The sequence below is a fragment of the Pezoporus occidentalis genome, unplaced genomic scaffold (genome assembly GCF_034315485.1).
Source record: "Pezoporus occidentalis ecotype Australia unplaced genomic scaffold, CSIRO_AGI_Poc_V1 ctg50, whole genome shotgun sequence".
Taxonomy (NCBI): domain Eukaryota; kingdom Metazoa; phylum Chordata; class Aves; order Psittaciformes; family Psittacidae; genus Pezoporus; species Pezoporus occidentalis.
This window is the reverse complement of record NW_026915836.1, coordinates 2730031-2743059: the sequence shown is the minus strand read 5'-3', so window position 1 is coordinate 2743059 and position 13029 is coordinate 2730031. Positions and strand designations below refer to the sequence as shown.

Sequence of the window (13029 nt, the reverse complement as noted above, 5' to 3'; positions counted from 1 at the left end):
GATCTGATGATACACCAGATTCAGAACTACAATGAAAACACATATATCATGAACTCACTGTGCTATTTCCACCAGAGCTCCGACCAAAGTGACACATCTTAGGCTGAGACTTACATTAAGGTGTGCTCAATATAGCATCTTATCACCTAGCCAGGTACAGCACGTTCTTGTGTGAGGTTTGCCCGTCTTTCCTGCACAGACAGGAAACAATGGCACTAACAGACTTTCCTGAGCAAACCCAGGGCATTCCCTATGGTGGTTTCCCCAGCTGCAGACCACATCGCCTGTAACATAACATCTAATGGGTTTAACAGCAGTGAGAAAACCAGACATGTGACTGGCTGCATTTTAAAGGAACTGCACAGATCCACTGGCTTTGGAGCTTGGGAAAGGATGTGTTAAACTGCCCTCTGTTTCTTAATCACATATGATGCCCACACACCATCACACCAGAGCCTAGAGGAGTGTCCGATGAGCCTCTGAAGTGATATGCAAGATAGGGAGGGTCCTGAAGTCTCCACAGGCAGCAAAAATGCTTTCAAAAATGAACATGCTTACAATAAGATTGCAAAGTAACTTGCAGAGTGATTCAGGGTTTTATGCTTTGTGTAACCTGCTTTTTCCATAATCAAAGGCATGAAGGTGAAATTATAGCTTACAAGGATATGCCAGGGTCTTGAAACACAAGCACATTCTTAGATTTAAAAATACAGTTTGCCTAGCATAGATATGACCACAGACTTCATTTATATTAAGTTCCTAACACTCCAGAAGATCCTCAGTGTTGTAAATCCATTCTTAGGAAATCGCTTTCCATGACCTCATAGCAGCCTTCCAGTATCTGAAGGGGGGCTATAGGGATGCTGGGGAGGGACTCTTCATTAGGGACTGTAGAGATAGGACAAGGGGTAACGGGTTCAGACTGAAGCAGGGGAAGTTTAGATTGGATATAAGGAAGAAGTTCATTACTGTGAGGCACTGGAACGGGTTGCCCAGGGAAGTTGTGAATGCTTCATCCCTGGCAGTGTTCAAGGCCAGGTTGGGCAGAGCCTTGGGTGACATGGTTTAGTGCAAGGTGCCCCTGCCCATGGCAGGGGGGGTGGAACTGGATGATCTTAAGGTCCTTTCCAACCCTAACTATTCTATGATACTATGAATAAGCAAAGTCCACCAGGAGATTGAAAAGATTATTTTCAATAAGGAAAACCAGCAAACTTAATAGGGCTTCTGTTCAGTATCTTAATTTGTGCTTTCTTTTAATGTACCTGGAGCCTCCAGGACTCCTATGCTTTTGAAGCCTTGAATTCAGGAAAGAACATAATCCTATGTTTGTGTCTTGGAGAGGAAAGGTTCACCTCTGACATACCGGTCATCTCAAAACCAACTGCACCTCAGCAAGAACTGGGTGTCTGGGAACAGAGCTCTGGAGAAGGGCAAGAAAGTTTAGAAGAGAATATGCTCTGGTTTAACTCAGTCTCCATCTACATGAGAAGTAGATGCCTCTATTGAGTGCCTCCTGCGAGATGAGCTGTGGACCAATGCCCAAAACTCCCATTGACATCAACAGGCTGAAAGAAAGTGCGAGCAGAGCCCAGCAGTGTGGTTCTCATGTGAGCCAACAATGGAGAGGCTATTCAGAGCTAAGGCAGAAAATCAGAGCTAAACCCCAGCCCATGCCAAGGACAGCTGTGTTGTTGACAGCCAGGCTGGCTATTCTACTATGCCAAAGCTTGTCCAAAAAGAGTATTTCCTAGAGTGTTTACTCTAGTTGCAGGCTTAGCCTTAAAAGCCCAGCCAGCTTCTGCCTCTTGAACAGCAATGGCTGCTATATTTCCATGTGTCAGACCTGCCCTGGCACAAGCTGCTTGCTTTCAGTGTGCCATGGCAGACCCGGAGCACAAACGCCTGCCATTAATAGTTAATGTTCACCATCACAGGACCGCCCTGCTTCTGTTGATTCCAAACCCGCACTACCACCTCCCTCCTTCCTTCTCACTCACAGGCAGTGCCCCAGGGGAGACTGCAGGGTGGAAAGCACACCTCTCAGCACCGCTGCCAAGCCGTGCTGGATGAGGACAGTGTCCTGCTTCAGAGATACAGGGCTAAGCAGTGCCAGTGGAAAACAAAGGGAAAAACAAGCTCTTACTTTCTGTTCCTTGATGCCATTGTAGTGCTTTGAACAAGCCTCTTACTATTCGATTTTTAAGGAGCAGCAGGCCCTGTTGTCTCATAGGTGCTGAATTTTAAGAGACTGGTCATTTGCTTAAGTGCTCAAGGTGGGAATTCAACACTTAGTGGTGGTGGTAGGGTAGGAAGAAGAGAAAAAGCCTAACCTATCTCTTCTGCTCATTTCAGTTTCTTGATCTATGTAACAGCAAGAAAAGCAAGCCGAAAACTGCCATCAGGCACTTTCTGGACTACATGAGGAATAACCAGTTTGGCTCTAAATAGCAATTTACCCTCTCCAGTCTCCTCAAGCTCACCTCGCTGCTCCTCTGAAGAGGTAAACGTAAGGCTTTCTCCTTTTCAGAGGCTGCTAGCATAAGCAAAAGATGTAACTTACCACGCCTGAAGAGAGATCCATTCATCCGCAAGCCAAACACAACATGGGCAGTGACAGCATATGGTGAAGCCACCTGCAAACTCCTTTTCTCCCCAGGCAAGGATGAGATATTTGTATCACAATGAGCCACATGCTGCAGGAGGAGTGGGAAAGGAGAGGTATCAACAGCCACATGGGGACCCAACCCAAGCAGCACTTCTAGTCCAGACACACCAAGGCTGTGTGAAGACAATCCAGCCCTATTCCAGGAGAAAGCACTATAGAGAGGGTTCTGGCCTTCATTTCCAAGCAACATCTACTAACTGGTCTTGCTGGAAAGTACAAACAGGTTACAGCAAAACTTCTTAATCTGCCAGGCCCTCAAGGCTACTTGGGCTGAATTGAGACAGTGGGGAAGAAAATGTGCCAGCATTATCCTTCTGCACTCTATTGTGTCAAAACAAGAAACAAAACACCCTTTGGAAAACCTTCTTCAAAAAGCATCCACAACAGCCACATGCCAAGAGAAAGAAGAGGAATATGCTGCAAGATGGACACAATTGGGTAGCCAACCCAGCAGCCACTCTGTGACTGCCATTCACCCCCCCTGCAGTTAGGATCTCTAGGGTTTGCTGAGTGATGATTTGTGTGGCCTGACACCAGCCAGCCATGAACCACTGCAGGAAATATGGGGGACTGGGCTTTCCTTCTGCTCCTTCAGCAAACATTATTCTCTGTGGTTCTTTGAGAGAAAAAGGATAGAGGTCAAGACCCCAGCCCTGTCCATTCATATGCAGATATTCTGGCAGTCACTTTCAGGTGGGAACACTCTCCCCTCCCACCCCCAAATTTACTCCCTTCAGGCCTACCTACCCTCAGTCACACCAGGAGTTCAAGCCTCACACAGTATCACCACCCTCACAAAAGACTTGCTCCCTAAGTCACATCTCAAGGACACATGCCAGTGGTGCCCATATGCCCATTTGATCTCCTTTCTCTCTGGTCTGCAGCCAAAGAATTGGCTTTAGCCTAATACCTTCTTACCAAGCTTTAGAGCTTAGAGAAAAAAGGACAACAGGGTTGGGAAGGTAGCCAGCAAGCTCGCCAATCTAAATGATAAGCCATCAGCTTTAGCCTTAGGCTCGTAATTTACTGCCACTGGTGCCAGGGTGCTATTATTGTCCCTTTGGGAATCTTAATACAACAAAATTACTTTCTCTAGCTCTGTCTCTACCCATTCTTAATCTCCTCTTCCCCACAGCTCTTTTCTTGCCTTCAACACATACTTTTCCAAGCTTCAGCCACATCTATTTTCCTTCCCTAGTCTTCCTTTTCCTTCACCCAAGCTCTCTGGTGCACTCCAAATTGCTCTGACCAACCTAATCCCCACTCTCTCATAATTCAAAGCAGCACCTCAAGGAACCAGGTTTCAGCAGATGTTCAGGCTGCTGGCTTACACTTGGAGACAGCCCAAATGGTACTTAGGTCTCATGGTAGCTATATTCACCAACATACAAGCTCCTAGGAAAAGAAGGCAAAGTTACATGGGTATCTACCCAGAGACAGATAAATATTTCCAGAAAGAAGCACATTTAGTAGCTCCCTTGTCCATCTCCCCCTTGAACTGATGCCCCTTTGCATGTGCTACAAAACCAGGTGAAAAATGCACTCAGGCAAAACAGGGAAGGAAGGGATTAAGGGAGAAGAGCTGAAGTGTTTGACATGAGGAACAGACAAGCTAACACACTGTCATAGGTCTAACACAATGATAGAAGAGGTCCAAGGAGAGATGCATGATCAGAATGAAGGTTTGCAAGTAGCACACCTGAAAGGTGAACACAGCATCAAGAGATCTCATGGGTTGAGGCCACATCTGGAGTGCTGGGTCCAGTTCTGGACAGGAGAGATGAGGAGCTACTGGAGAAAGTCCAACAGAGGGCCACAAAGGTGATTAAGGGACTGAAGCATCCCTCCTATGAGGAGTGGCTGAGAGAGCTTGGATTGTTCTTATATTGCGCACCAATATCTGAAGGGAGGATGGAGCCTGTGCTTTTCACTGGTGCCCAGGACCAGGGGCAATGGGCACAAACTGAAACACAGGAAGAGGTTCCCTCTGAATGGCAGGAATCACAATTACTGTGAGGGTAACTAAGCACTGGCACAAGGGAAGTTATGGAGTTTCCATCCTTGGAAATACTCAAAAGCTGTCTGGATGCAGTCCTAGACCACTGGCTGTAGGTGACCATCGCTGAGCACAGCGGTTGGACAGGATAATCTCCAGAGGTCCCTTCCAACCTCAAGCGTTCTGTGAGAATGCTCTAACCTCTGTCATACTGACTGATGCCAAGAGTTTAGGAATAGGACTACGTTATCCTACTTGCTTTGCCTTTGGCATTTACAACCTGGCACTGTGGCAGCAGGTGAACCTTACTGTCAGTGAAGTGAAAACATAGTCAGCCCAATTGCCTCCTTCAGGAAAGAAACAAAAATCATTACCCTTTCTAGGAAGCAGCTAGGCCAAGTTCTACATGGGTTACTGCTCTCTGATGCTCTGATTCATCCAGCCCAACAGCACGCAGGCACTTCCACTACGGCATGTTTTTGCATGGATTAGATAACCATCCAGGGAACACTTAGGGAACACAGAGAAAGAGGTATCTGCTGCCTGGCAGAGTCATAATCACCCCCTGGGGGCAGGGTGGGGTTCCTCATGCCTTCCCTTGTTATTGAGTCTCTCTACCTTCCAGACAGCACCCTTCCTTCCCACTCCCCCCTCTCCACCACTGTCAAACTAGGAGTGCCTTAATCAGCAAACCAGACATCAGCTGGGTGGCACTGAGCCAGAGTCCTTGCAGCAAACATCAAACCAGAAGAGAACATCAACTCAGCTCCTCCAAACGTACGAAGAACAAGACACCTCTGCCATGCCCCATTGTGCATTCATGTGGTCCATGCCTACAGTCCCAGAGCTACATCCCTGCAGGCGAGTAGCCTGGACCACCAGTCATTTTCAGCTCCAAACTTTCTCATGGTTCGGATTGCCTTGCAGCAGCCAGGCACAGCCTTTGTTTTGCTGTCTGCTTTGGTGCCAAATGCTGGTAGGGGTGACATGGACCGGAGCTTCTGTGCTGGAGGAACAGCTGGTGTAGAATATTTCTGGGGGTGACAAATACAAGCAAAATTGCAGGAGGTTACCAGAAGCAGGATTTCTCATTCTGTAATGGTGCAATCAGCTTCTGCAACAGTTTCCTTACTGCATTGCTTCAGCAAGCACCCTGCTGCACCCCGGGACAAAGAGCTGCTATGGCCCAGTTTCTCACACCTGGGAGAGACAAGCTCCGGCACGGGGCTGCTTGGGAAATGGTGTAAGCCATTAACACTAAGCACAAGCCCCTCAAACCCACTCAGTCCCTCTGGAGAGTGAGGCTCAGGGCAGAGACAGCACCAGCAGCGGGGGTTTCCAGCTCCCCATCGGCACAGAGGCAGGCTCAGGCAGGCAAACAGATGATAACAATTTTCAGGAGCTGACAAGGCCTGGATTCAAAGGGGAGGCCAAGAGGTGAAAAGGACTCACGAGCTCACACGTTCTCTATCTGGAAGCTATTTGTCAAGTCCTGGAGAGACAGACAAGGGCAAAGCCCAGCTGTGGTAAGGATATGGAAATCTCACCCTGGAGCCATTAGCAGCCCAAAGGCTGGACCCCAGTGAGCCAAAGGTCATACACTGGTCCTTGGTCATGGGTGTTGAGTGCTGCCCTGCAGCCTCTGTGCAACCAATATTGGCCCCAAGAAAGCTTCCAAGTGACAATCACCCTACCAGGCCCAGTCCAACCAAAGAACCAGCACTCAAACATTGAGCAGAAGCACTGCTGGGCTTGGTATTACACAGCTAAGCCCAGATCAGAGTTCACACTGTATTCAGGCCACTTTCAGTGTCAAGCCAAGATGAAGTTCCACTTACCTGCTGTGCACTGCAACTATCCACCCACCAAAGGGGTGCATTGTCTGCAGGGAGAAATCCAAATGTTAGCACAGGATGCATTTTTCTCTTCTGTGATGGCCTTTTTCATCCTAGCATTAAACCTCCATAAGACAAGAGTATTGATATTATCTAATCATACATACAGGCAAACCATAGCAGGAAGGTTTCACAACTTGCTCAGAACTACCTAGCGACTTTGTAGTGTAACTGGAAATACACTTTGTAGTGTAACTGGAAATACACCCTTGTAGCCAAACTCTCTGCCTTGTACTTTAAAACAATGCTTTCCTTACTAGCCACCTACCCACACATAAATGAGGACAATTTGGATTGCTCACCATGCCAACCCAAAGCTGCTCTCCTCCAAGAGAGATGTTTTACGTTCTCTCTCCCTGAAATGCTACACTCTGGCTTTTCAAGTGCTGAAAGATTTCAAAGGAGCTCCAGGCAGTCCCACTAAACAGCACTGGAGGAAGGACCCTTTACTTCCTCTCCATTTACACAATGTGCCAAGACCGGGGGAATAAGTTCAGCAACTCCATAGAGTCTTTGTGACACCCTGGACTTCCTTACACCTCAGCTGACCCTTGCATCCCTCCGTGCCTTCACCTCAAGAATGTCCCTCCTCTCCTTGACCTCATGCTCTCAGCATTGCTGTAAAAGCCAGGGCTGTCCAAGGTAACAGAGTGGAAGCAACCACAGGCTTTCTAGGATATGCATCATGTTCATTCCACAGCAAGTGGATGGCAGCAGAGCCTGCATGTAAAGACACTGCTGTCCAAGGACCATGATCAAGGGGTGGCTGGAGAGGTCATTCACTGCTGTGGCATGGGTGTCTGCACAGCCTGGCACCTCATCAGAAAAGGACTTTTTAAGCCTGCTCCTGTGCAGCCTTCCCTGCTGAGGGAGGCTGAACTGAAATGCCCAGATGATAGAGATTTCCATTTACCCACAGGCCATGAAGGCAGAAGCACAGCAAATCCCTAACACCTTAAACGTGTTCAGATTGCTCCTAGCCCACTTGGTTTCTCCCACACTTCCTAGAATTGGAGAATGGGCTGGGTAGGAAGGGACCTTATAGCTCATCCAGTTCCAACCCCCTGCCATGGACACCTTCCACTAGGCCAGGTTGCTCCAAGCTCCATCCAACCTGGCCTTGAACACAGCTTCTCTGGACAACCTGCGCCAGTGTCTCAACACCCTAATACTGAAGATTTTCCCCCAAATATCTAATCTAAATCTACCCTCTGGCAGTTTAAAACCATTTCCCCTTTTTCTATAGGGTCTCCCCAGAGCCTTCTCTTCTCCAGGCTGAAGGAGCCCAGCTCTCTCAGCTGGTCTTCATAGGAGAGGTACTCCAGCCCCGTGAGCATTTTTGTGGCCCTTCTTTGGACCCAATCCAACAGGTCCAAGTCCCTCTTGTGGTGCTGCCCCCAGAGCTGAATGCAGTACTGCAGGTGGGTCTCACAAGAGGGGAGAAGAGGGGGAGAATCACCTCCCTCAAACTGCTAGCCACACTCCTTTTGGTGCAGCCCAGCATACAGTTGGCTTCCTGGGCTGCAAGCACATACTGCCAGCTCCTGTTGAGCTTTTCATCAATGAACATCCACAAGACATCCCACAGAGCCGCTCTCTGGACTAATTTTCTGTCATCATCCAATATAAACAGAATTTGATGCAAAGGCAAAGCACTCAACATCTCTTCTTCAACCCTTGAGTAACCCATACCCCATCATGCACCCAAAAGTGCCGTTCGGTCTTAGAACACATTTGCTTCTGGTACACATTAACCTTGCCTGATCCTCTTTGTCATCTGACAGCTCCACAAAGCTGCAGGAATGGAAAGTAAGAGCCCAGATGAAGCCTTACAGTAGCCAGTTTAATACTGTCGTTCCTCGCTTACATTGTTTACCTGGCTGAAAAACACATGATGCCAAGTGCTGCCCAGGGAGTTAATACCAGTTTTGTTGGAGAATGAAAACAGACCAAGAAACACCTTGGTCCCATTTTACAGGTGGGGAATAGAGGTATGGAATGAGATTTGCCCAAGGATTTGTGGCAGAACTCCAACCCCAGATTTCAGATCATTCTCATAAGAAATAAGATTGCTGAGTTTAGGTAAGCTGATGGGAATCCAAATGTCAGAAGATGGAATCTACAACACAATTCTATTGCTATTTTTGTAGCAGAAACAAGTACAGATAGCAAGTAAGAAGTCATCATAAAGCTTCAAGGTTTACTGGTTGACAAGTAACCAATTGGAACTATAAAAATGATGCAAATGACCACACACTGTTCCAATATTCAGGCTACATCTTGCTTTGCATGTGTTCTGTCACCCCTATCTCTCACCAAAGTACACTCTTAAATTAAAGCCACCAGGTGAATAGCCTCTCTTTATCACAGGGATTCCACAACCTACAAGCGTAAAAGTACTTTAAAAACCACACAACTCCACACCAGCTTCCAGCATCTTTTGCAATACTCTTTGCTTCAACTGATAGAGAAGTGTGGAGAGCAGATAGACCAGGGAGCAAATTGGCCTCACAAGGCTGCCCAGAGAAAGCACAACAGTTCGTAAAGCTTGCTTCATTATACCCTAACCTTCACCAACACACTCCCAAACACACTGTTGAGAAGAAGTGTAGGCAAAGTAGGTAGATGCTATGCCTGGGATCCAAATGAGAGCAAGCACCTGCTCTAAAGGAACATTTCGACATTTACTCACATGCACTCCAAAAGAACAGGCAGCTGGGCACCGGCTCACCAGCTTTCCTCTCATCTCATTAGGATGTGAGACTAATTAAAGTCTGTCAGTATCAGTAGAAGATTTGGGTGATGTGAAATGCAAGACTGGGCCTTTTGAATGTTCTGTGAGCAGAAACTTGGCTACAAGAGCAGAGGGAGTGATGAAAACTGTACTGAAACCACAAGTCCCTGAATTATGTATTCATGAGATGTATGCTGCCAGCAGGACTGAGAACAAGCAGCAATGTAATGGGGAAATGGAGGGGTCTTGCATACATCTCGGAAAATGAACATATAGTCCTTTCTTTCAGTGGGTTCATCTTGTAGGCTTAAAGGGGGTGTTGTTAGTGAGGTTAAAACTAGTACATCCCACCAACCAGAGGCTGTAAAATTCTTCCCTAGCAAGAGGAAATTCAGAATTAACCGTCTTTAACTTACTGCAGTTTACCAGAGTCAGCAGATGCCTGCAGGTACCCTTTCAAACAGTTGTTCTACGCCAGTGCAAGAAAAACAAGTGATCAAGAGGGAGCTGGAACACTAGCTCTGCAGTAATGCCTCATGGAAAAGAGATGCCAGATGGGCACTACGCAGGGCAGCCCAGCACACCAGTACCAGGCGCATGCCATTTCCCAGCCACTACAGAAATAAGGCAACCTCCTGGCATTTACACACCTTAACCCCAGGCCCCTACACAGGTCCTGCAAAACCAAGAGTAACTGCACCTAGAGCAAACTGTAATCCTTCGTAGAGTGTTGAAAAGGTGAAACGCACTGCATTACATTGATGTGAAACTCCTAGGAGATATAGAGAGACCTGGCTCCAAGGAGATCAACAAGTGTGAAAACACCTATCCCCATCAAGTCTCCAGTCACTTTCATCACAAAGGTGTCTCCTTATACACCCCTAAGCAATTCATTCCTTTTGGAGTAACTGGTATGGGTCAGATCATGGCCACAGGGTAACTTGACGCAAGTCAACTCCAGTGATTTTGTTCCTGCGTCACGCGATCAACCGGGCAGTATAGGGGGTAGCAAGAGAACAGCCCAACTGTAGTAAGAGCAACTCAAGTAGCAGCAGCTACTTAAGTATCTACACTTAGGCCTAGCTTATCCTAGACAGAGCGCAGAAGTAGGCTTAAAGGGGGCATTCACAAGAAGATGTATTCACAAGAGGCAGCCCTATGAGTTTACTGAGCCCTGCCCCAATAACTCGTTTTTGTCTTTCCTTACACCACCTTCTCTCAAGCCATGCTGCCTTCCTCTTGCGAAGCTCTTACCTGTTGCATTTTTTCCAGGTCAAGGCTGGGCCTGCTGACCTTATCCCCATACCCTTGTCGATGTCTCTTACAAGGCATGACTTGCTCAAGGCCCGCCCCGACGCTTGTGAAGATTAAAGGTCTGGAGGCTGTGCTCCGCACCAAGGGCTGGAGTCTCTTGGGAGGGGAGGCACTGAAGAGCACGGGGCTGGGGCTGGCGTGCAGGCCGTCGGCGGGCTCTGCCACAGGCCGGAAGGACATGGCGCACAGGTTCTTCACCTCGTCGTCGCTGGAGGAGGTGTTGTTGCTGTCACTGCAGCAGGCAAGCCTGCTCACCTGCGACCACTTCCGCTTCTCAGCCGCAAACTCCCGGTGGATGCGCTCGAGCTCCTCTTCCGAGCTGTGGCGGTCAAGGCTGGCGTGCAGGAGGGCACGGACCTTGCAGCATTGGTTCTCCTGGTTCTGGAGCTGGTTGGGGGCCAGAGGGGTCAAGGTACAATTCCGTCTTCTCTCTGGTGGGAAGAGGGGAGAGAGAGTAGTGGCAGAGCGTTTCTGTGCCCCATGCCCTGGGCCTGCCTGTTCCTGACCTGTGTTTTTCACCTCCTCCCAAGTAAACTGAGCTGTTTTCCCACCTTTTCCTCCCCAGAAGACACCCACTCTGGCCGAATGCTTCCCTTTGGAAGTTTCCAGACTTTTGCCTAGACCAGGCTGCTAGACATCCCCTCACAAACTGTCACTTGGAAGTCTAGTTGCAGAGCAAGAACGTGGATCTGCTGCCCACCTCATCCCCTGGATGAGGAGCTTCCCTGAGGAACTTGCTTCCAACTAAAACCACTAAGTTCCAATGACCAGTTCTCAGGGCACAGGAGGCAAATAAGTTACATTATCCTTAGCAGCACGTCTGTGGCTCAGATAATAGAGATCTGGTTTCTGGAGGTGAAAGTCCTCTTTCTATTACAAGGCTTGCCATACAAGAAAGCCTGCCTTCAGCCATAAGCTGGGCACACTTTACCTGTTCTGCTGAGCTCTTTCTATGTTAAGCATATGGGGCAGGGATTTCAATTTTGATAGGACATGTCCTGTGGGTCAGGAATTTTAGTTCTGCCTTTGCATAAGAGCCCACTTGAATTTGGCTAAACAGCAATAAAACACAGAGCATACACAGAGACTTAGCACAGCTCAACAGATGTTCTAAGCTGCTTTATACCAGATTCAAAAACAGCAGCAGAGCACCTGTCTGTCCTCTGTCAATAGGGCTGCCTAACACCAACAGTACAGGAGGAACGGAGCAAGCTAAGTAGAAAAGGAGCCCAGGGGAATGAGGGAAGTAAAGGTCAGAACTCAAGGAAAAGGAAACCTAGAACAAAGATGGTGCAGGTGCACAAGAATGGAATAGAAGATAAGTTTTTAGTCCCAGTTCTGCCACTGGCTCAGTTGTAAGTCTTTGCTGCTCCATCTCTGCAGCACTGATGCTTTAACACATCTACCTCTGGTACGAAAAGTGTGACTGCAGTTTCTGATAACCAGCTTCTACCTGTGAGGTCCCAAAGACTACAGGGTGACTGATTCAATGTATTTGGTTGTGGTACACTGGGGACAGAGGAGGCACTTCCAAGAACATGAGCACATCCCTTTACCTCTATCAATCTGAGCAAGTTCCTGGTTCTCTCCCTCAGAGTCATCGCTGTCCTCATCACTCTGGGGGTAGGAGATCTAGGGGGCAAAGAGAAATAAAAGGCTTCATCATGAACACTGAATATTGCCCTGCTGCTGCCCAAGCAGCTTCTCCCACCCTCCCACTCTCATACCCTGCAGGCATCACCCCACCTAACCGCACACACCCAACCATACCACCTCCCTGTTTACACATCCTCATCTCCAGCCTCAAACTCCCATCATACCCTCTTACTTGCAGCAACACAAAACACACAGCCCACTGCTATTTCCACCTTACTGCACCGCCAGCTCTTTCCCAAGCACAACGAATATGCCCTGCCCTGAGCTTGCCAGGCATGCAGCTTGTAACCATCACGGCCTACCACATCCACATCACGTGGACAACTGAATCTCCAAAAGCCACTGCCGAAATAAAGACACATCCTGTCAACAGCACTATCATCTTGCAAGGTACCCACAAATGGAAGTGGTATGTTAACTTCAGCCATCCTATGTATGTACCCACACTTCCCCTCCACAGCACACACTATGCTGTCCCTGCCAGCACAGAATCTTACAGTCCCACTGAACACCCGTAAATGCTCTAAGAGTAACGATAATTCACATATTCTACCAGGAATTTTCAGGAACATTTGCTCTGGGTCAGCCAATGGACTTCTCCACATCACTTACTGTATACCCAAATACCCAACTAAAACACGTTCTAACACTGAACAAACTTGGTAGTTGCCTCTTGAGAAGGGTTGGGATATCTGAAACCAAAGCTTTTGTAGGTCAGATAGATCCCATTGCTGCAGTTTCCTGTGTAGAGGAAACTCTACCTTAG

General features: G+C 48.0%; 1 protein-coding gene across 3 annotated transcripts in view; it reads right to left on the bottom strand.

The window, feature by feature from the left end:
* Positions 1–13029, bottom strand: part of LOC134173243 (uncharacterized) — a 54439-nt gene that overhangs the window by 24701 nt on the left and 16709 nt on the right. For all 3 annotated transcript variants that reach the window (XM_062637046.1, XM_062637047.1, XM_062637048.1), the window contains exons 2-3: positions 12164–12239; positions 10548–11038 (exon numbers count right to left, since the gene is read on the bottom strand). In XM_062637046.1, the coding sequence (XP_062493030.1) occupies positions 10548–11038; positions 12164–12239 (567 nt within the window). The remainder of the gene's footprint in view (positions 1–10547; positions 11039–12163; positions 12240–13029) is intronic.